This window comes from Aplysia californica, unplaced genomic scaffold (assembly GCF_000002075.1).
Source record: "Aplysia californica isolate F4 #8 unplaced genomic scaffold, AplCal3.0 scaffold01293, whole genome shotgun sequence".
NCBI classification, from domain to species: Eukaryota; Metazoa; Mollusca; class Gastropoda; order Aplysiida; family Aplysiidae; genus Aplysia; species Aplysia californica.
Window position 1 is genome coordinate 28,319 of NW_004798563.1, and position 21,499 is coordinate 49,817.

General features: G+C 41.1%; 2 protein-coding genes across 4 annotated transcripts in view; one reads left to right on the plus strand and one right to left on the minus strand.

The window, feature by feature from the left end:
* The window catches only part of LOC101850056, a 17,457-nt gene extending 16,278 nt beyond the window's left edge, over positions 1–1,179 (plus strand). For both annotated transcript variants that reach the window (XM_005112495.3, XM_005112496.3), the window contains exon 8: positions 366–1,179. In XM_005112495.3, coding sequence (XP_005112552.1) covers positions 366–726 — 361 coding nt within the window. In that variant the 3' untranslated portion in view covers positions 727–1,179. The remainder of the gene's footprint in view (positions 1–365) is intronic.
* A 6,998-nt stretch (positions 1,180–8,177) lies between these two features.
* On the minus strand, positions 8,178–21,317 carry LOC101850457 (mitotic spindle assembly checkpoint protein MAD2A). Of its 2 annotated transcripts, none has more exons than XM_013090469.2 (5): positions 21,190–21,317; positions 15,966–16,112; positions 13,625–13,745; positions 12,612–12,712; positions 8,178–8,728 (listed from the first exon to the last, which is right to left on the minus strand). In XM_013090469.2, exons 1-5 carry the CDS (start codon positions 21,254–21,256, stop codon positions 8,682–8,684), a joined length of 483 nt encoding a protein of 160 aa, XP_012945923.1. In that variant the 5' UTR covers positions 21,257–21,317; the 3' UTR covers positions 8,178–8,681. The 2 variants fall into 2 exon arrangements, with proteins under 2 accessions (XP_012945923.1, XP_005112554.1); XM_005112497.3 differs by lacking the exon at positions 8,178–8,728 and adding an exon at positions 11,569–11,844.
* Positions 21,318–21,499: the final 182 nt, after the last annotated feature.

The window sequence follows — 21,499 nt, forward strand, 5'->3', positions numbered from 1 at the left end:
TTATATATACATATTATATATTTTTTATACATATTATTTTATAATGTTCTGTCGTTTTACCTTTGTGTATCACCGCGGAAGTTTTCGACTGGAACGATAATATATGAACACCTGGATTGGGTCCTGTTTCCCTTTTTTCCCACTTTTTTGGGAGATGGGTGGTTGGTGGGTGCTCTCGTGTGGTTTGCTCCTTCTTTCCTATCAAACATCTATCTTGTTTATCTCCCCACCTTCTTTTTTGTGTTTGTTACTCTCCTGTAACACCTCTAGTCTTCGGCACTTATATGACCTTTTGACAGATGTACCGCGCCAGTAAAACTCCCCGCCTGACACTGTCTTCAGAGCGGATCCCCCCCCCCCCCCAGGCCGCGGCTACCTCTCCCCAAACAGGCCAACAACCCCGGCTACGACTTGCCCCCCAAGTACAGCGAGCGAGCAGAAGACGACGAAGCTCTCAAGCCGCAGTCGCCTGGCCTGGACGACAGTGACATCGACGGCGGTTACTTCCAGCCGATGCCCAGCCCCCCAGCCGAGGGTGGGGAGGATCAGGTGGAGAAGGACAAAGCCGCAGGCTACGAGGCAGTGGAGTCTGTCCAGGAGGACAAACGGCTGGGGCCCGTACCGGCCAAGAGGACGAAGAAAGACGATCGACAAGCTGAGTCGCATTACTTTGTGTTGGAGAATGTGAGGGATGGAGAGAAGATGGGGAATGAACATGAAGCGTGAGGAAGTCACATTCCCTGTTTTAAGGACACCCGTTGTATAGAGTCCCTGTGGACAGCGGTTGTATTGGGACTGATCCACGAAGCGACACTTACTGAATGAGATGATGTCAGAGTTAGAGAAAGTCTCCTCATACAGTCGTGCTTCTTCTGTAGTTTACACACCGTGGTGGAATCCACTGAAACCCTATACAAATGTTCTGAAAACTGTGGTCAACCGAAAGAAAACCTAGTTGTTTCCCTCCTATATTGACACAACTTGTCGAAACGGACATCTCGGCTAAACTGAAGAAAACTTAGATCTCCCGCAGATTTCAGTTTGAGCCGACTCCACAGTCGATCAGTTGTACTGGTAGTCGAGAAATTCTGCTCAGTAAGAGTAACAACCGTGAAATATATGCAATGACTGTTCCATTTTGCTCAGCATCATGGGTTGGGTCTGTCATACTCTATGCACTTTGTACAGAAAAACCCAGGGAATTGCCTCTAGATAAATTTTTCGTTTTAGCTTTAGTAAGTTTTTGCAGGCCTCGCAACCTCATAAGGTCACATTTGAGGGCCAAGGGGTGGATGTCAACAGAGAAGTCCAAACGGGGAATCATGTCATATAGAGAGAGGTAAAGTCCTGTGTTCCCGTAATGACTCACACAAGTCCCCAGTTACCTCCCAGCCTGGCCTATGTGTTCCAGATTTCTCTTTCAGGCCCTGTGGGAGATACAGATCTAGAGTTTCATCGACTGGCTTATTGAGAGTTTCATCGACTGGCTTATTGAGAGTTGGGTCGACTGGCTTATTGAGAGTTTCATCGACTGGCTTATTGAGAGTTTGGTCGACTGGCTTATTGAGAGTTTGGTCGACTGACTTATTGAGAGTTGGGTCGCCTGGCTTATTGAGAGTTGGGTCGACTGGCTTATTGAGAGTTGGGTCGCCTGGCTTATTGAGAGTTGGGTCGACTGGCTTATTGAGAGTTGGGTCGACTGGCTTATTGAGAGTTGGGTCGACTGGCTTATTTAGCATGGGTGAGGTTGGGCTGAAATTTACTATTTAAGTTCATTGTTGACAGAGTCGTGAAAAGCGCAGGCCAGACCGTGCGCTAACTGCACATTCCTCCACGAGGAGATAACGCCCTTGTAGTCGAGTAGTTCTACATTCCATTGTCAGGAATTATAATACATGTATGTATGTTATATATATACAATTTGTTGTAGTTTATAGTTCTACAATTCTATGCAGTTTTTACATTCCTTTTGGGCTTATTTTACACCTCATGGACTCGCTAAAGATTTTATATCTAGACCTCTACCTTCCTTGGAGATGAAGATCTGCATTCTGGAGTTATATAGTAGAAATTATACATATATCTATATATTTATACGAGGAGAGTGTGTGTGGATATTTGTTACTTTGATAGTGACAATTTTGTTGGTACGTTCAGGGCCTTTTCTGGGGAACTTATGTCTGGTAAGGAATTTATATATATATAGTAAAGCAGCAGGATTTTAACCCCGAAGATTTTTTTTGGCCCAGATTTATTTGTGTGATTATGTTTGTTTTGTGCTGCCCTTTTATTTTGTGTGCTGTAGAATCTTGTGATGATAGTAGTTGTAATAATAAGATAGTGTGTGGAGAACAAGCTGCTTGGTTCAGTTCTTGTCTTGGTCCCATCTCCTTGACTGGGGGAAACAGTCTGTGCTTGTCATGAGTCATAGCTTGGTTTTGTTGACAGTGCTGTCGCTTTCTTATCATACACCATGCGCAGTTACTGCAGAGATGCCAACCACAGAAAACCGAAATGAGTATTGGGAAATATGAAAATGTGTATTTTCAGGTGAAAATGTGTATCCCCACGACCGACCGACCAACCAGTAGGCTTCACCTGGACATGGATGGCTGGTGCCTCTATAAATAAATCATTGATGGTCGACCAACCAGAAATAGTCAAATGTTCAGGGTGTCCAGCAAAAAAAATTACCAGCTCACCAGCTGGAAAAAAGAAGCACACACGCGTACAACATACATGTATCCAGTCAACAACATGTCAGTGTGCAATGTTGTACAGGGGTCTTGTTCCATTTCAGTATTTCAGTCTATTATATAATATTTTCCTCTCATTATTATATAAAAAAATAAACCCTGCTTTGAGAGTTCGGAAGGGCTTAGAACAAGAATTTCGACTATCAAGAACCAGTCTGGGTGTCATGATTCATATTATGAACTGACAGACTCAAATTATTGCTCAAACTCAGAGAAAAGCAATAACTTGAATGGCTCAAGTAGACCCATGCACTGTGAGAGTTGTAAAAACTGTGGTAGGGCAAGATGCAGTGACACTGAAAATCTGCCAGTCTTGAACAGAAAGCTACAACATACACTGTAGGTATAATTTCCTATCACCCATCCAAGTAGGTATAATTTTCTATCACCCATCCAATGAAACGCGAACACTTTATTTCAATAACACAGACTTGCAAAGTTTGAAGGGTCCCGATTCCGCACATGGCCTGCACCAAGGCGCGCTTGGCAGAAAGCTCTAATCAAAATTCGGAAAATTGCTTCAAGTTTTTGTCCCCTGGTGTTGCCTTCAACCCCCGATAGTATCTTAAAAAAACAACAACAACAATAATTAATTCCCCTATTCCGTAGTCCTATACTTCGCAACGCCGTTCCTCCCACCAAAGACGGTGTTTACTCACTACGATGCCGCATTTATTTTTGACGCGAATGCGCACAGGGTCAGTGACCGGTCATGATGGCGAGCCAGACAATCTAAAAATCGGACGACGCTTGTATTTTCTTTTCTTTTTTTTTCCACAAGTGACAGTACAGCGACGAGTCAGAGTATTTATTACATTTTATTTGAACGGCGACATTGTGTTTCTACTGCACAACCTACATGCCACAAATGTTGCGTCATCAGACATGACAACTGCTGGCAAACTTCTCGGTGGTAACGAAAGCGAAAGTAGATCTTGATTTTCCTGATCGAGCCTCGGTGTCGCCAGAGAGTATTTCATTATATTTTAGTGTCTCTGGTGTCGCATACGCTTCCGCCATAGCCTTTTCGCGTGAAACAGAAACGTACTCTCCAGACGGGGAAAAGATGAACGAACATCACGATCGCGACCGGCAAAAATGAACTTACTGACCACATCAGACTTGCTTTTCAAATTTCCAGGTCTGCGATACTGATACTATTTTGACAAAAAATGGGACCCGAGATAATTAATTAAGTTTACTCGCCCATGCTGAATCTCGTAGTTTTCGCATTCCAGGATGCGTATTTTTTCATGAAAAGTCGTATTCGTGTATTTTCGGCCAAAAATCGTACTCAAATACGTAAAATCGTACTCAAATACGTAAAATCGTACTGGTTGGCATCTCTGTTACTGTGTCAGTCATTTAGTATACTTTAATTTTTAAACATGTAATTTTCTTTGCTATACATGGGATTGTAGAAGAGTCTTTTGTCAATACTGGTTTGAGTATGTCTTTTGTCATTCGTGTGATGATGTAAGTCTGTGGTCATTCTTTATGTGTCTGTCTTTTGTCATATTTTGTGTGTGTGTGTGTACATGGAGAAAGGTCCCTGTGGTCCACAAAGCTATTTTTGAGCAATGGGGTGAAAAGGACAAAAAAGTCGTACCTCAGAAAACACGTTTAACTCTTTTTATCCTAGCCGTACCCCCACGGACTCTGTACCCGTCCTGGGGCTGCCGCGCCGTATGAGTCGGAAGTCAGTGCATATAGTTCAAAGTGCTATATTTCTTACTTTTACTCTAAGGTTTTAAAGGAAATTTGACAGTTATGTTAGAAATTGAATGTAGTTTTTGTAAATGTATGTGGTTAGGAAAATACACCAATCACAATGTAGATTTTGAGGTGTATTCCACCCTCGAACTTGACCCTGATTGCCGCGCCCACGACGTCCCACTGGATTTTATAGATCTAGATCTAGCCCTACCCATCGAACACGAATTCCAGTACTGACCCCTTCACCATGATCTAAATCGCTATTAGATGAGTGTAAGTCCTGTTTCTTATCATCCACAACGGAATTTACGGCACTTATTTCAGAGTCACTATCATCAAATTAGTATCATTCCCCCTCACAACCCAGCGCAACTTCGTCGGTCATGAGTGTGCATTTTCGAGACATCTTTCAAGCTTCTACAACCATCAAAAACAAAAAAACAGCTGTTCATTGGAAAATTAAAATATTCACACAGAGCTAGCATTGCCGTATTTGCGTATTTTGGTAATTACAAGCAGAACTAGCTTCTTTGATGAGACCGTATCGCTGTTCCGAGAATACTCGTAGCCCGGACTGGTCCTCATTACAAGTATACTCGTAGCCCGGATAAAAAGAGTTAACCTTTTCTTTATAATATACAGTGGAAACCTGATATAGCAGGGATGGTGGGAGTAGAGAAAATGTCCTGTTATATCCGATCCCTGTTAAATCAGAAATGCAAGGAAAGTAAGCATTTGTGGACTAATCCAGCTGTACTTATTCATGGGTAGTTTCCCTTGCCACAAGCAAGCTAAATAATCAGACGACCGTGTCTACAATTGATATTTCCTCTAGATCTAGATTCTCGATCACTAGCTAGACTAGAAGATGATTGAGTCCAAACAAGACTATTGGGTCGGTTTGCTCGCCAGATTGATGGCGCAAAGCGGCCATCGTGGCACAAGTCGATCGCACCCGACTCGTTTCAAAACAAACACGTTGTTTTCAGGCGACGAGTCGGGCGATCATCCCGACCCGACCTGACCCGGTCCGGGTCACGGGGCGGCGGCGAGCACCCCGTAGTGCAAAAGAGCTAATTGTCCCCCTTGGCGTCGTTATTTTAAGTCGTGGAAGGAAATTTCAATGTTTTAAAGAAATTTTACTATTATTTTCCCAAATTTTTCGGGAAATTAGCTAAAATTCGCGAATTCACGAAAATGGTAAAAGTTGCGCGAAAGTTGCGCTGAGGGCAAAAGTTGCGCGCGCAACTTGCGGGTTGCGGGCGCGAATTTCTCTGAGGACAGTCATATAGATGTACTGTATACATATCATAGAATATGTCGATGTACTGTATACATATCATAGAATATATATAATATGTGATGTATAACTTTATCGTTATCTACGCATCTTTCTTGTACTACGCTTACCCAAGGTCCTTATGTGCCTGTCTTATATCAAAATTTACAGTAAATTGACAGGAATTTGTCGAGTCATTCCATTCTGTAGACATATATAGTAGTGTTGATTTCTTTCTGTTCAATTATTATAACATTCCAATATTGTGCTTGTTTTTGTGTTTTCAATTGTTATAACATTCCAATATTGTGCTTGTTTTTGTGTTTTCAATTGTTATAACATTCCAATATTGTGCTTGTTTTTGTGTTTTCAATTGTTATAACATTCCAATATTGTGCTTGTTTTTGTGTTTTCAAATGTGCCTTTTCCCGTCCTTGTATCTTTTTTTTCTTTTAACAAGAAATAAACATTGTGTTGTGGAAAACTTACGGTCCTGTATCATCGTTATATGTGTGAGTACAATGTCCCGTTCATGTGAGTAACAAACTGAAATGTATCTAGGCTTATGGGGCACTTCTGATGATTTAAAACAGAAAAACAAAAGAAGTTAACAATGGTTCCTTTCTCTTTGCGATCTAGAGATATTTCCCTTTCTAGCATTTGCGTTTGTCGCCGCCGAGAATTTTAGCATTTTTAAAGGAAAAAAGCTACTTCATAACCTACTGCTTATTAGTATTAGACATGTGTATTTTGATAATTTTAAGGTGTCCATGTAGAGTTATTTTTCTACGAAGAATTACATTACTACATACTACTGTGTGTAGAATTACATGACATACTACTGTGTGTAGAATTACATGACATACTACTGTGTGTAGAATTACATACATACTACTGTGTGTAGAATTACATTACTACATACTACTGTGTGTAGAATTACATGACATACTACTGTGTGTAGAATTACATGACATACTACTGTGTGTAGAATTACATACATACTACTGTGTGTAGAATTACATTACTACATACTACTGTGTGTAGAATTACATTACATACTACTGTGTGTAGAATTACATACATACTACTGTGTGTAGAATTACATTACTACATACTACTGTGTGTAGAATTACATACATACTACTGTGTGTAGAATTACATTACTACATACTACTGTGTGTAGAATTACATTACATACTACTGTGTGTAGAATTACATACATACTGCTGTGTGTAGAATTACATACATACTACTGTGTGTAGAATTACATTACTACATACTACTGTGTGTAGAATTACATACATACTACCGTGTGTAGAATTACATACATACTACCCTGTGTAGAATTACATTACTACATACTACTGTGTGTAGAATTACATTACTACATACTACTGTGTGTAGAATTACATACATACTGCTGTGTGTAGAATTACATACATACTGCTGTGTGTAGAATTACATAGGGCCTACATACTGCTGTGTGTTTGTCTTTTATTTTCCCATCTTTGTTGTATTTTAGATTTGTTGGTGTGTTCATTTTTTTATTGTTCTGATGTGTTGTTTTTCTATTTTTTGTGTGTTTATATAGCGTAATGGAATTTAATTTGTTCTTGCCCTTTTAAAATTTATATAAATGTGTTACATGTATGTTCGAGCGCGTCTCCACCAAAACCGAATACACTGGCAGGCCCCTTGTGTGTGATTCCATAAATTTACAAGTAATATCCTGTACTTTTTCTTGAATAACACACATTTAGGGTTAAAACGGCCAATCTTCGGATAGGAGGACAAACGCCCTTATTTCCTAATTGTTGTGGTTGTATAAATATGTGCTATTCTAACTTTGCTTTTATTCTGTAGTGAAATTTCTATTTCTCTAGTTTTGACACTGTGTGTGGCGACACAAGAAATTCTGGTGTTTTAGATGAAGTTGTGTCTATCAGCATGTTGCTATATATGTACGTCTTCACAGAGTTGAAAGCTCCAAAATTAATGGCAACTTTTATAGTTTAGTTTTAGTAGAGGTTTTACGGCGCTCTCAACTGCATAAGGTCGTATGAGCGCCAGAAGATTAGAGCTGTTACAAGAGAGTAACAAACATACAAAAGATGAAGGGGAGATCAGGACGATAGATGTTTGATAGGAAAGAAGAAGCAAACCACACCAGAGCACCCGCCAACCACCCACTAGACAAAAAAAATGGTAACAAACGCAGATGCTAGCACTTTGAAAATTGGGTAAATTTCTACCTTGGATAATATTGTTAATAAACCTGCTCTTACGACCACCTGTATAGGAAATCACCCGTACAAACAGCAACTTCCCATATTTCAACGTGTGTTGTTTCATAATATAACAAATTACCACGAGAAATGACACACACACACAGTCATGCAAAAAGGACAGACTTATGGACACTCATCCACTTTGTATAAAATCAATTTTAATTGTAATTTCAAAGAAAGTACAAATCCATATTGCTCCCGATTTGGGTGGAGAGACTGCATCAAGGTACAAGAGACTGCATCAAGGTACATGACATTCAAAGACAACGTGTAGATCAAATCTTTTCAACAAACTAGAATGCCCTGGTCCCAATGTCCAAAGGAATACATTCGCGTGGACAAACTGAAATAACGACTGCCAAACATGCCCTGACCGTTCATTTCTATTTATCTAATAATAAAGACACATTTTCCCATGATCCAAAAACCAGTAGGACCTACATGAATAATTCATATATAGCTACCTAAGTGTTGTATGAGTATGGAAATTATTGAAAACCCGACAAAAAACACTCTGATATGAAAGGGCACACAGGATGGAAAATACTCAGCAGAAACCTTCCACCTTGAAATTAGAGAGGGGTGGTGTATTCATAACAGCAAAAGTCAACGACTTCAACGACTTGTTCAACAGATGATATCTCATACTGCAGTGTAGCCTCCTATTGGGCGCACTTTTCGCTGATTACCTGAAAGAAACATGATTCTGTGACCTTTCTAGGATTTGCATTTTTCTCGTTAAATTGGTTCTATTTTTCAACATTCCAAAACCTAGTTCCCATCCTCTATTTTTCTTCCAATTTCTTAAATCTTTTCGGAAAACATTTAGTCATTGTGTTTCATTTTATACTCATAAACTAAAACTATTTCTATGAGATTTTGAATTTTGGTTACATGTCTGTGAATTTTCTTTCATTATAAATATCTTTCACGTTAACTCTTCAAAGGGCTAAAAAGAGACAATTAAAAGCAGAAACCTAGAAATTGTACAACTTGTAGTACAACCTAGAAATTGTACAACTTGTGGTACAACCTAGAAATTGTACAACTTGTGGTACAACCTAGAAATTGTACAACTTGTGGTACAACTAGAAATTGTACAACTTGTGGTACAACTAGAAATTGTACAACTTGTGGTACAACCTAGAAATTGTACAACTTGTGGTACAACCTAGAAATTGTACAACTTGTGGTACAACTAGAAATTGTACAACTTGTGGTACAACTAGAAATTGTACAACTTGTGGTACAACTAGAAATTGTACAACTTGTGGTACAACCTAGAAATTGTACAACTTGTGGTACAACCTAGAAATTGTACAACTTGTGGTACAACTAGAAATTGTACAACTTGTGGTACAACCTAGAAATTGTACAACTTGTGGTACAACTAGAAATTGTACAACTTGTGGTACAACCTAGAAATTGTACAACTTGTGGTACAACCTAGAAATTGTACAACTTGTGGTACAACTAGAAATGGTAGTACAAGTCTTAGGGATTGGTTCCTCAGATATGGACACCAGGAAGCATTTAGATAGGTTTAAAAACAACAAACAGCTGATTTTCAAAGATTAATATATAAATATATGCTAAAATTAAATTTCAGTATTCCGAACGAGAGATGACTGCTGTAAATATGTAGCAATGAAAGCTGAGGATTCAACCGGAGAAAATGTTCCTAACTCTCTCCCTAAACGATAAGAGCCAAGCTGGGTGAGTGAGGTGATGCTTCTTGACTCTGGCTAGGGTTTTGGTACATTCCCTAATGCACTATAGGCCTACTATATAATACAAACTTTTCACTTTGTACCTACAAGGACGTGCAAGGTACACATATATTTATTATATTATATATAACATACACACAACAATCAGCTGGGCTCAAGGAAAGTAGACAAACGTCATGCTCTGTCAAGGAGCTCTGGAGCCTGCTTGGAGCACAATGCAGAGACGAAGAAGAAGATGAAAAGAAGAAGATGAAAAAAAAAAGAAGAAGAAGAGAAGAGAATGAGGAGGACAAGAGGGGGAAAAAAAGAATTTTTTTCAGCAGGAGTTTTATGACACTTGCAACAAAAAAAGGTCATATTCTGAGTGCCGGAGATTGGAAGTTTTTACATTAAAAAAGTAAGAGAGATTTTATAAGGATGATAGATATTTGATAGATTAGAAGGAGCAAACCACACTAAAGCACCTGCCAATCATCCACTGAGAAGAAGAAGCAGAAGACAAAAGAAATGAAGTATAAAAGTTCACTGCAGAGAATTTTGCCAGGGAGTGATTGCCATCATGTGAACTCCGGCAGTTATCAGATCACAGGGAGCAACTGACTTTTGTTGTTATTTATGTACACAGTCCAATGTCAGCATTTTCTACGGTGGGATAGCTAGGAATAAAGTAGTAGTATAGTACTGTATAGTCTGAGGTAAAACTTAAAACAAATACATGATACATCAATACACTATCTTGTTTAATGATTGGATAGCAAAGTGACAGACAGACAGAGCAGACCAGATGGCAAAGTGACAGACAGACAGACAGACCAGATGGCAGTGACAGACAGACCAGATGGCAAAGGGACAGACAGACAGACAGACCAGATGGCAGTGACAGACAGACCAGATGGCAAAGGGACAGACAGACAGACAGACCAGATGGCAAAAGGACAGACAGACAGACAGACCAGATGGCAAAAGGACAGACAGACAGACCAGATGGCAAAAGGACAGACAGACAGACAGAACAGATGGCAAAGGGACATACAGTTTTAGTTTTAGTAAGTGTTTTACAGCACTTGCAACACAATAAGGTCATATAAATGCGGAAGATTAGAGGTGTTACAAGAGAGTAACAAACACAAAAAAGGAGGAGAGGAGATAAAGACAATAGATGTTTGATAGGAAAGAAGGAGCAAAAGTGACAGATAGACAGAACAGACCGGACAGAAAAATGAGCTAACAATGACACCTAACTGCTTGCATTGCCCTCTCCGACTGTAAGAGGATGAGACCAGAATCGACAACTTTTTAAGGCTTCTCTTTATCATTGATCTAGACTTGTTTCCAAAGATGTGTCGATAAGACGTATTATAGAGCAATTTACAGGGGGGGAAACCACAACAAACAAACACATAAAAGCCCCAAACAAAACAAGAAATGTAATGTACGGTGAAGCATGCTGCCTTCCCAAACTGTACGGCTCAAAAGTAGCACCGAAACAACATGATCTTCACCAACAGAGCAAGTCGTCAGTGGAGAAATATGAAGAACATTGTCAGCACATATATCCAGCACACACGACACAGCGGCGAGTCTGTCTTGTAGAAACTCTCTCTCCTCTGCTCCAGGCCACGGCGGTCAAGGCACAAGATTCCGGACATACCCGGCCGGACACACCAACAATAAAAAACCCTCAGTGAACACAATGCGGAGCAACAAAACTTTTGTTTCAGTATGAGTTTTACGGCACTCGGAACACAACTAGGCCATATAAGTGCCGAAGATTAGAGGTGTTACAAGAGAGTAACAAACATAAAAAAGAAGGAGGGGAGATAAATAAAGACGATAGATGTTTGATAGAGGAAAGAAGGAGCAAACCACAGCAGAGAGAGCACCCGCCAGGGACCCACAACGCCGTCTCCGTCAGTGTTTCTTGAAGGCTACGGCCGTGTTGACCTTGTGCACGGAGGTGCAGAACGACTTGAGCTTCACTTCCTCCGAGTTGTAGATGAGGTGCGGCCCCGTCTCCCCCCACTCCTCCGGCACTTCCAGGTCCTTGTCCGTGTACACCAAGATGTCGAAACAACCTGGGCGAAAAACAAAACACGCACTCAGAGAATTATGTATCTGTCTTGTTCCGATCTTACCGCCACCTGTCTTGTTCCGAGATACTAGTGGAACATGCTCTTTCCACCACCTGTCTTGTTCAGAGATACTACAGTGGAACATGCTCTTTCCACCTGTCTTGTTCAGAGATACTGCAGTGGAACATGCTCTTTCCACCACCTGTCTTGTTCAGAGATACTACAGTGGAACATGCTCTTTCCACCACCTGTCTTGTTCAGAGATACTACAGTGGAACATGCTCTTTCCACCACCTGTCTTGTTCAGAGATACTGCAGTGGAACCTGCTCATACTGCCACCTGTCCAAATACCATTCTTCTTTTTTCAGTAGAGGTTTTACGGCGCTCGCAACTGCATAAGGTCATATGAGCGTCAAGGGTAGGATGTCAACGGAGAAGTCCAAACGGGGAATCGGGCTTACTCTGCTCACCTCTCTAGCTTCAAATTCAAAAGCACAAAGTCTGCTTTGACTATCAAGGCACCCTGGAAAGAGTGGGTCACAAGAGTGTGACAAACATACAAAAGAAGTAGAGGAAAAATGACGATAGTAAGGATGAGGAAAGAAAAAGCAGAAGTTCCCCTTATGTTGTTCCGGCACAGTATGAGCATGACATTGATGAAACAGAATCTTTCCCCCACACAGTGAACACCTATAGCCCTGAACAACATCATGAGACAATCATCTCATTAGAATTCATCAAAGGCTGGGAAAAGATTGAGAAAACTTACACGGAGTCTCCAGCAAAGGTAGGAAAGTGACAGAGGCAGTAATTTGTCGTATCACGGCACGTATCCCATCTTGAATGTCTTTGTCTTTGACCTCTCGTTTGCTGGAGAGAACAAAAGGAGATGACATATTTACGGAACTTTCTGCTATAGTGGAATAAGAATAAGGATTAACAATTACAACAAATAAGGTAATTACAGAAAGAGAAATACAAGGAGAGGACTTGGCCCTCTCAAAGTGATTTTTCCAAAAAGAAACAGGCAGCACTCATTCATGGCTGTTGAGAAAACAAAACAAGACTAAACTTGTATTTTTCCATCAATTCATATTTCCTCCTCACACACGATGTGATGTACACATGGTGTGATGTACTGATGTACACATGATGTGATGTACTGATGTACACATGGTGTGATGTACTGATGTACACATGGTGTGATGTACTGATGTACACATGGTGTGATGTGCACATGATGTGATGGACACATGGTGTGATGTACTGATGTACACATGGTGTGATGTACACATGGTGTGATGTACACATGTACACATGGTGTGATGTACACATGTACACATGGTGTGATGTACTGATGTACACATGGTGTGATGTACTGATGTATACACATGGTGTGATGTACACATGGTGTGATGTACACATGGTGTGATGTACACATGATGTGATGTACACATGGTGTGATGTACACATGACATGATGTGACCTTTGAGTTCAATCTGGACCCGCTCAGTCCTGATACAACAATAACACGGTGAAATAGGAAGAGACAACAAGATAAGTTTTTGTAGAGGATTTACGGCGCTAACAACTGCGTAAGGTCATAAGAGCGCCAGAAGATTAGAGGTGTTACAAGAGAGTAACAAACATAAAAAAGGAGGGGAGATCAGGACGATATATGTTTGATAGGAAAATACGTCTACACCATTCAGCCATGATACAAGAACAACAACAAAGTGAGATAGGAAGAGACAACAAGACAAGGAATACGTCAACACTTACGTATCCTTAGTGACCGTCCTATCACACTCGACATCAAACTGCCAGCGCTCGACGACATTATTTGTGCCTACTTCCTTTACAACCAGAACTAACTTCTCCACGGTCATGTCAGTCAGCCAGGCTGGAGATTAAAGAAACAAATACATTTTAAAATAATATTCTTATAAACACCACAGATAGATTAGAGCAAAAGAAATAAATACAGTGGAACTCAGATTTAACAAAAACTCAGATTCAATGAAAGTGGATGAATTCCGTTTTTTTCCCTTCTTTAAAATCAATAAAAATAACCCGGATTCAAATGAACACTGAAATAAACAAGCTCAAATTGAACTAAGTCGCTTCCAGGGTGAACAGCCCCCGCAGATGTGGCTTCGCTATTTTTCTCCCACTACAAACTTTATCTATTCCCGGAAACCATCCATTGCACCTGCATTGTGAACTATTACTATATTCACTTCGATTGCATGCGACCAACCAGCGGCCTTCTTTCATACCAACATGCACGTTGTTAGCACGCAAACGTGACAACTCTAACGAGTGTTGGGGTCAGAGGGGCGCTTTGCACATGTGTGACTGTGCACGTGTGTCAGGGAGTGCGCGCACACCATTGGTCTGAGCGTGGAATGTCGCATACAAATGCTTCAGTCCCCCCCCAACCTCCCGGCAAATGATCATACTGTACAATAAGCTAGTCTTGACGTTGATCTACGTATTTCAGGCACCACTTGTTACTTCCGCTCCCTTTGTACATTATCTGCTCCAGTGCCTGTAATTATCTATACACAAAATCTCTTGTTTGCTATAAACGAACACTCTGATTCAATGAGATTTTATGTCAGGCCTGGCAACCTTTTTGAATCCAAGTTCCACTGTATTGGGATCTTTACCAACAGAGAGATGGGCAGGAGGGAGTGACACAAACAAATAAACAAAGAAAGACGGTGGGAGGAAGGCTGCCCACCTACAACCTATGTCCAGCACATTTTACATTGACAGAAATTCCTTCCAAATCTGTTCCCATCCATAGTGACAAAAAAAACTACAGCAGCTGATACAGGTGAAAAGCCCGATGCGCGTCAGTCGACTAGATGATCCTTAGACTTAGAGGAAACAAAAAGATATTTCTCTTGGGGTGATACAAGACAGAAAATGATCGCATTTGAAAGCTGATTTTGAATCCTACTCATGATATGTGAATCACTAGGTGTGTCATAAGATACCAAAAAAAATGCTTGCAGATGAGATGTCTTTAAAATAGGTCAGGATGGCAAAGTTCACCTTGAATCTCGAACTGAGAAGAGGCTAGCAGTAGCACACACCAGCAAAGAGAGAACACAATTTGTCTCTTTCTATCACTCATAATCACACACACAGATCAATAACTGCATGCACACACACACACACATGGGCCTACATTCCTTTTCAATGTCTTACTTTATTGGAAGAGGCTAGCCATACTTAATGACGGCTAGACTGGCAGTCTAGCCGTACTTAAGTACGGCTAGACTCACAGTCTAGCCGTACTAGACTTACAGTCTAGCCGTACTTATTCTTAATATGATGGCTAGACTGACCATTTACAAAAAATAGGCCTACTGAATTGTAAATATACATTTTTAGTGTGCAGTACCTAAAGTATTTGTATTTGAGACAAAACCAGGTTCCTTAATGACAGTGCATGTATTTTAAACCTCCTGTTTTCTAATGTAAATAGGGCCTAAGATAAGTACGGCTAGACTGGCGGCAGTCTAGCCGTACTTAAGTACGGCTAGACTTCTTGTCTAGCCGTACTTAAGTACGGGTAGACAGCCAGGCTAGCCGTACTTAAGGACGGCTAGACTGTCAGTCTAGCCGTACTTAATATTGATGGCTGAATTGTAAATGAAAATTTTAGTTTGCAATGCCTAAAGTATTTGTATTTCAGGCAAAACCAAAAGGTGCCTTACTGACTTGCATGTATTTGAACCTGAATAATTGCTAGATCTAGATCTCATGAGACCTGTGTACTTAACAGGATTGAGTCGATTGGGCCAAACCTAGATCTAAGTACGGCTAGACTCTCAGTCTAGCCGTACTTAAGCCACTTCGTACTTTATTTGTGTGACTTCTCTACCAAACAACACAATTTTTAAATTTTAAAATGCATCATTAATAACTATAAAATAATTCTTCTCAAACCAATTTATGACAACCCCACCCCACCCCCCAAAAAAAAATCAAAATAACTGTTAGTGTTAGGCTATTAGATCTAAATGTAACAACAGAAATGGTCAAGTTGAATCAAGGAGACATATCGTTTATTTATAACTTCTACGAAAACTTCATTGTGGTACATTACTTTTCACTTGACACAAGATATTGCCAAGAAATGTCTGAAGATCTTTGTCACATGACACCAGCATAGTGAGCCCCCACTGCTGGGTGTGGGCGAACGTCTCCGGCGGGTACAAGCCTCGCTGATACAGGATGCTGTGCAGACCATAATCTGTGGAGGAGGGAAGGGATTACACTGAGTTAGGGTGGACAAGGTGGGGAGCCGGAAATTTTAGTTTGGAAGAGGGGGACGGCTAGACTCGCAGTCTAGCCGTACTTATTCTTAATATGATGGCTAGACTGACTATTTACAAAAAATAGGCCTACTGAATTGTAAATATACATTTTTAGTGTGCAGTACCTAAAGTATTTGTATTTGAGACAAACCAGGTGCCTTTTTAAAATGACAGTGCATGTATTTTAAACCTCCTGTTTTCTAATGTTAATAGGGCCTAAGATAAGTACGGCTAGAGTGGCAGTCTAGTCGTACTTAAGTACGGGTAGACAGTCAGGCTAGCCGTACTTAAGAGGACGGCTAGACTGTCAGGCTAGCCGTACTTAATATTGATGGCTGAATTGTAAATTCAATTTTTAGTTTGCAATGCCTAAAGTATTTGTATTGGCCACCTCTATTCTCACCCGGAGTGAGAATAGTGCAGGCGAGTCTTGTGTCTATTCTCACCCGGTGCGCGTTCACCCTAAACCAAAGAATTCTACACTGTGAGGAAAAATTGTAGAATTCTGTGCCGTGAACAAACGTTCCATTACAACTGTAGCCTACTAAAAGCGTACAATTTTGTCTGTGGGCAGTGGAGAGAGAGAGAGAAAGAGAGAGAGGAGTAGCGCGAGAATTTCCGAACAAAACAAAATGGCGACCCGCGTAGTTCGGCTCCATTCGAAAAGTTAAATAGCCGTAGCATCTTTGTAGACAACCAAATTAATTTACTTGTGTGTTTTAACATCATTTTTTAACTTTGTTTTGGTCAATTTGATCGTCCACACCGATAGACAGTATTCAGAAAGAGACAGAGAGAGAAAGAAGAGGGGAGCAGTTGATCTTGCGAGAACTTCCGGGCGGGTGAGAATAGCCACTTTCATTTGTATTTCAGACAAAACCAAAAGGTGCCTTACTGACTTGCATGTATTTGAACCTGGATAATTACTAGATCAAGATCAAATGAGACCTGTGTACTTAACAGGCTTGAGTCGATAGGGCCAAACCTCTAGCCGTACTTAAGTATGGCTAGCCACTTCGTTTTAGTTTGTATAAAAATAAATTTCCTGAGTGTTTCAACATGATATAATATATATATATATATATATAATCTATATATAGATCTAGATCTGGATAGATCTAGATCTACATGACCAGGGAAAAGTCTGTTTAAAGAAGAGAAGACAGTGCAGATCGTCAGATTGTAAGACGCGAAGCAAATCATCCCAGGATGAAAACCACAGCGGAGCGATTAGTGCTTCAGTCGACTCTCCTTTCACCCTGTCTCAGCAAGAGATGGAACAGCAAACGGAACCAGGGTTACGGAAACCCAGAATACTGTGGCCTGCTGCTAACGAGAAGGCAAAATACAAGACGTTAGAAGAAGAAGTCCAGAAGAAATTGAAAGAAGTCAAAAAGAGTTCTAACAGAGGGGATGCTAAAGAAATATTGAGTGCGTTTGCGACCATTATCTATGACTCAGCAATAAAAGAGTTTGGTATTTGTGAAGGAAAGAAAAAGACGGAGAAGAAAAGTGGATTGAGTAGAAGGCAGAGAGTACTTGCACAGCTAAGAAAACAGAAACGAGACTTGCAAAAGCAGAAAAAGTACGCACCACCAGAAGAGATAGAAGGCCTAAGAATCTTGTTTGAAGATCTTAAGAAAAAGAGCAGAGACCTACAGAGGCACGAAAGAAGGTGTACCAGGAGAAAAGAGAGAAAAAGGGAACGTGAACAATTTCTGAAGAATCCTTATGAAGCAGCCAAAAAACTGTTCACAGAGGCACGGAGTGGTAAATTGGAATACGAAAGAGGAACTCGATGCTTATGTTAAGCAGACGTACAGCGATTCAAGAAGAGAAGAACCGCTTCCTTATATGAGAGGCCTGAAGCGTCCAGCTGTCCCCGTCGTCAAATATTACCTGGGACCAATAGAGAGAAAGAAGTAGATGAGTTCGTAAAAAAAGCAAGAGCAAAAAGTGCACCTGGAGGAGATGGCGTGTCTTATAAGGTGTTCAAGTATTGCGACACGCTGAGACACACCCTCTTTGAGATGCTAAGAGGCCTTTGGAAAGACAAAGAAATCGTCAAAGATTGGTGCAGAGCGGAGGGCGTGTATCTACCCAAAGAACAGAATGCAAAGGAGATAGGACAGTTCAGACCTATTTCAATCATCAACGTGACGTGCAAGATCTTTATGGGAATACTTGCAAAGAGGACTGTAGCATATTTGCAAAGTAACGGCTATGTGGATGAAACGGTACAGAAAGCCGGGGTACCAGGGATCCCAGGCTGCATCGAGCATGCTTTCACCATTTGGGACACAATCCAAGAGGCCAAGAAAAACAAGGAAAGTTTAAACGTAGTGTGGTTGGATCTGGCGAATGCCTACGGGTCTGTTCCCCATAAATTGCTGATGAAGGCAATGGATTTTTACTACGTCCCACAAGAGGTGCAAAACATTATGAGAGAATACTATAGTAACTTCCAGATGCGATTCTCAACCGCAAATTTCACAATGGAATGGCACCGACTAGAGATTGGGATTGCAGCTGGCTGCTCTATATTGGTCATCTGGTTCATCCTGGTAATGGAGATGCTACTGAGATCTGCAGAATGCTGTGAAGAAGAAGCAAAGGTGAGATCACCAAAGAAAGCCTTTATGGATGATGTGACCCTACTGACAACAGATGGAGACACAATGCAAAGTGTGTTGAATCGGCTCGATAAGCTTATCACCTGGGCGAGGATGAAGTTTAAAGCTAAAAAGTCTAGAAGCCTGACTATTAACAAAGGAAAACAGAAGCAACTGAAGTTCACAATTGCAGGGGAGCAAATGCCCACAGTAAAAGAACAACCCGTGAAAAGTTTGGGTCGGTGGTACTCAGGAACTCTGTCTGATAGGAGTCAAGGCGTGGAAATCATGAAGCAGGCTGAAAATGGGCTGAAAGCAATTGACCAGACAAAGCTTCCAGGAAAGCACAAGATATGGTGTCTACAGTTTGCCCTCTACCCTCGATTGGCGTGGCCACTGACAATGTATGAAGTTGCTTTGTCAAGAGTTGAGATGATCGAAAGAAAGTGTAACAGCTACATCAGGAAGTGGCTGGGGCTACCCCGTACCATTAACACGTCATCCCTGTACAGACATAGAGGTGCGCTTCAACTACCTCTCACGTCAATTGTGGAGATCTACAAAGCAGGCAAGATTAGAACCGTTTTGATGTTGAGAGAATCAAGGGATAAGGAGATCAGTGGAAAACCTCCAGATGTCAAAACAGCCAGAAAGTGGAAGGCAGAAGTTGCAGCTGACGAGATCATCTCTGCATTGGAGCATGGGGACATTGTCGGTCCAGCGCAACCTGACAGATTAGGGCTAGGTAATGGCGACTTTAGACCTTTCAGGAAAATGTCTCAGCGAGACAGAAGAAAAGCTGCAACAAGACATATGCAAAAGATGGAGGCAGAGAGGCGAGAAATTCATCTCATCCAGTGTAGCCAGCAAGGACAAATGACCAGATGGGAAGAGCATGTAGTGGAAAGAAAAGTCGGGTGGAGTGACATCTGGAAGTGGAATACATCAAGGCTGAGCTTTCTTCTCCGGTCTACGTATGATGTTCTGCCTTCACCGGTGAACCTTGTCAGATGGAAGGTACAGGAGGACAACAAGTGTAGATGCAGTAAGCTAGGAACCATGAAGCATATTTTGTCAAACTGCAACCTAGCTCTTAACAGATACACCTGGAGACACAACGAGGTGTTGAAAGTGCTCACGAAAATGGCGACACAACAGGTGGAAGAAGGAAAATATGCCCCCAAGATACAGAAGCATGTACCCACCAAGATTGCGTTCGTTCCGCAAGGAAGCAAGGTTGCCAAAAGAAAGAAAGCGAACGAAGCCATGAAAGACCAGAGCGGAGGCACATGGGAAGTAGCTGCTGACTTAAAAGGCTTTGAGAGATTCTTCCCCATTCCAACTACGAAAAAGCCAGACATTGTGTTATGGGAGGAAAAAGACAAAGAGGTACACTTGGTAGAGCTCACGGTGCCCCACGAGGACAATATCTATGCCGCTCATGAGCGGAAAGAAAACCGTTACGAGGCACTCGTCGAACAATGTGAGGAGGCAGGATGGAAGGCAACCCATTTTCCGGTAGAGGTAGGATGCAGAGGTTTTGTAGCAACAAGCGCCCGTAAGTGGATGAGAGTGGCAGGGCTTACTGCAAAGAAAAGCAACGAACTCACAAACTCCCTTCAGGAGACAGCAGAGAAAGCCAGTCATTGGATCTGGTTGAAGCGAGAGGACTCAAGCTGGAATGAATCCTAAAGTTGGCAGCAGAGGAAAACAGTCGAACTAACATGGAGACCTCACATCGGTGAGGGGGCTCGGTGCGTCAGAAAAGCTGTAGAGAGGAAGAGCCCGAAACAGCGACGCATTCTCTCCTGATGATCTCCATGCTGGAGTCCGGGATACGGAGCATTCGACGGTGAGCAGTGCATACGGCTGTTTAGACTACGTATGTAGGCTGTAGGGGCCTAGATATATCTAGATCTAGACCTAGATTCTAGATTGAAATTGCAAACTGAAACACCTTTCCCCCGACCACAAAATTTCCCCAACGACGGAATCAAATGAATGGGTAGTGTAGAGAATCTAGAGATATATAAATATATATATATATAGAATCTAGATCTAGATTCTAGAACTAAGTCAACTAAGTGATTTAGATCTAGAAATCTAGATCTAGATCAACTGGAGAGACTAACTCTCATATCTACTAATCATTAATGTTCTAGACTAGATTCTAGTTACTGTACTGTCTGTACAGTGGCCTACTGTCACTGTGTGCAGTGCAGTATGAGTAGTTGAGCAGTAGATCTATCTAGAAGTCTAGAGTCTAGTGCTATTGATCTTGAGATCTTGGATGCGTCTGGATGCATTAAATAGACTAGATCTATCTCCAATACTCTATTTTGGACTAAAAAATAGAAAATGAATGTTCTTTTTAACTGTTGTTGAGAAACATGAAACTTACGGAAAAATTCTGTCACAATTTCAGTGGAACCTCTCAAAGTAATACTGTTTTTGCATGAAGTCGCCATTTCAAATCCGCGCTGTTGAAGAAAACAGAACTCTTTTGTCGAATGAATTTGATCTAGCCTATCTCTTGCCGTCACCGAGTGGCCAGATACCTGGAACTAAGGCCAAAGCGGTAATCTTTTTATAATCTCTGCTTTGGCCTAAGATCGTACAGCGTATTGGACAATATTAGACCTTAAGCGCTTATTCATTTTGCAAAAGCACAAAATTATGTATTCAATTCTTATATGAAATACAATTTTGTT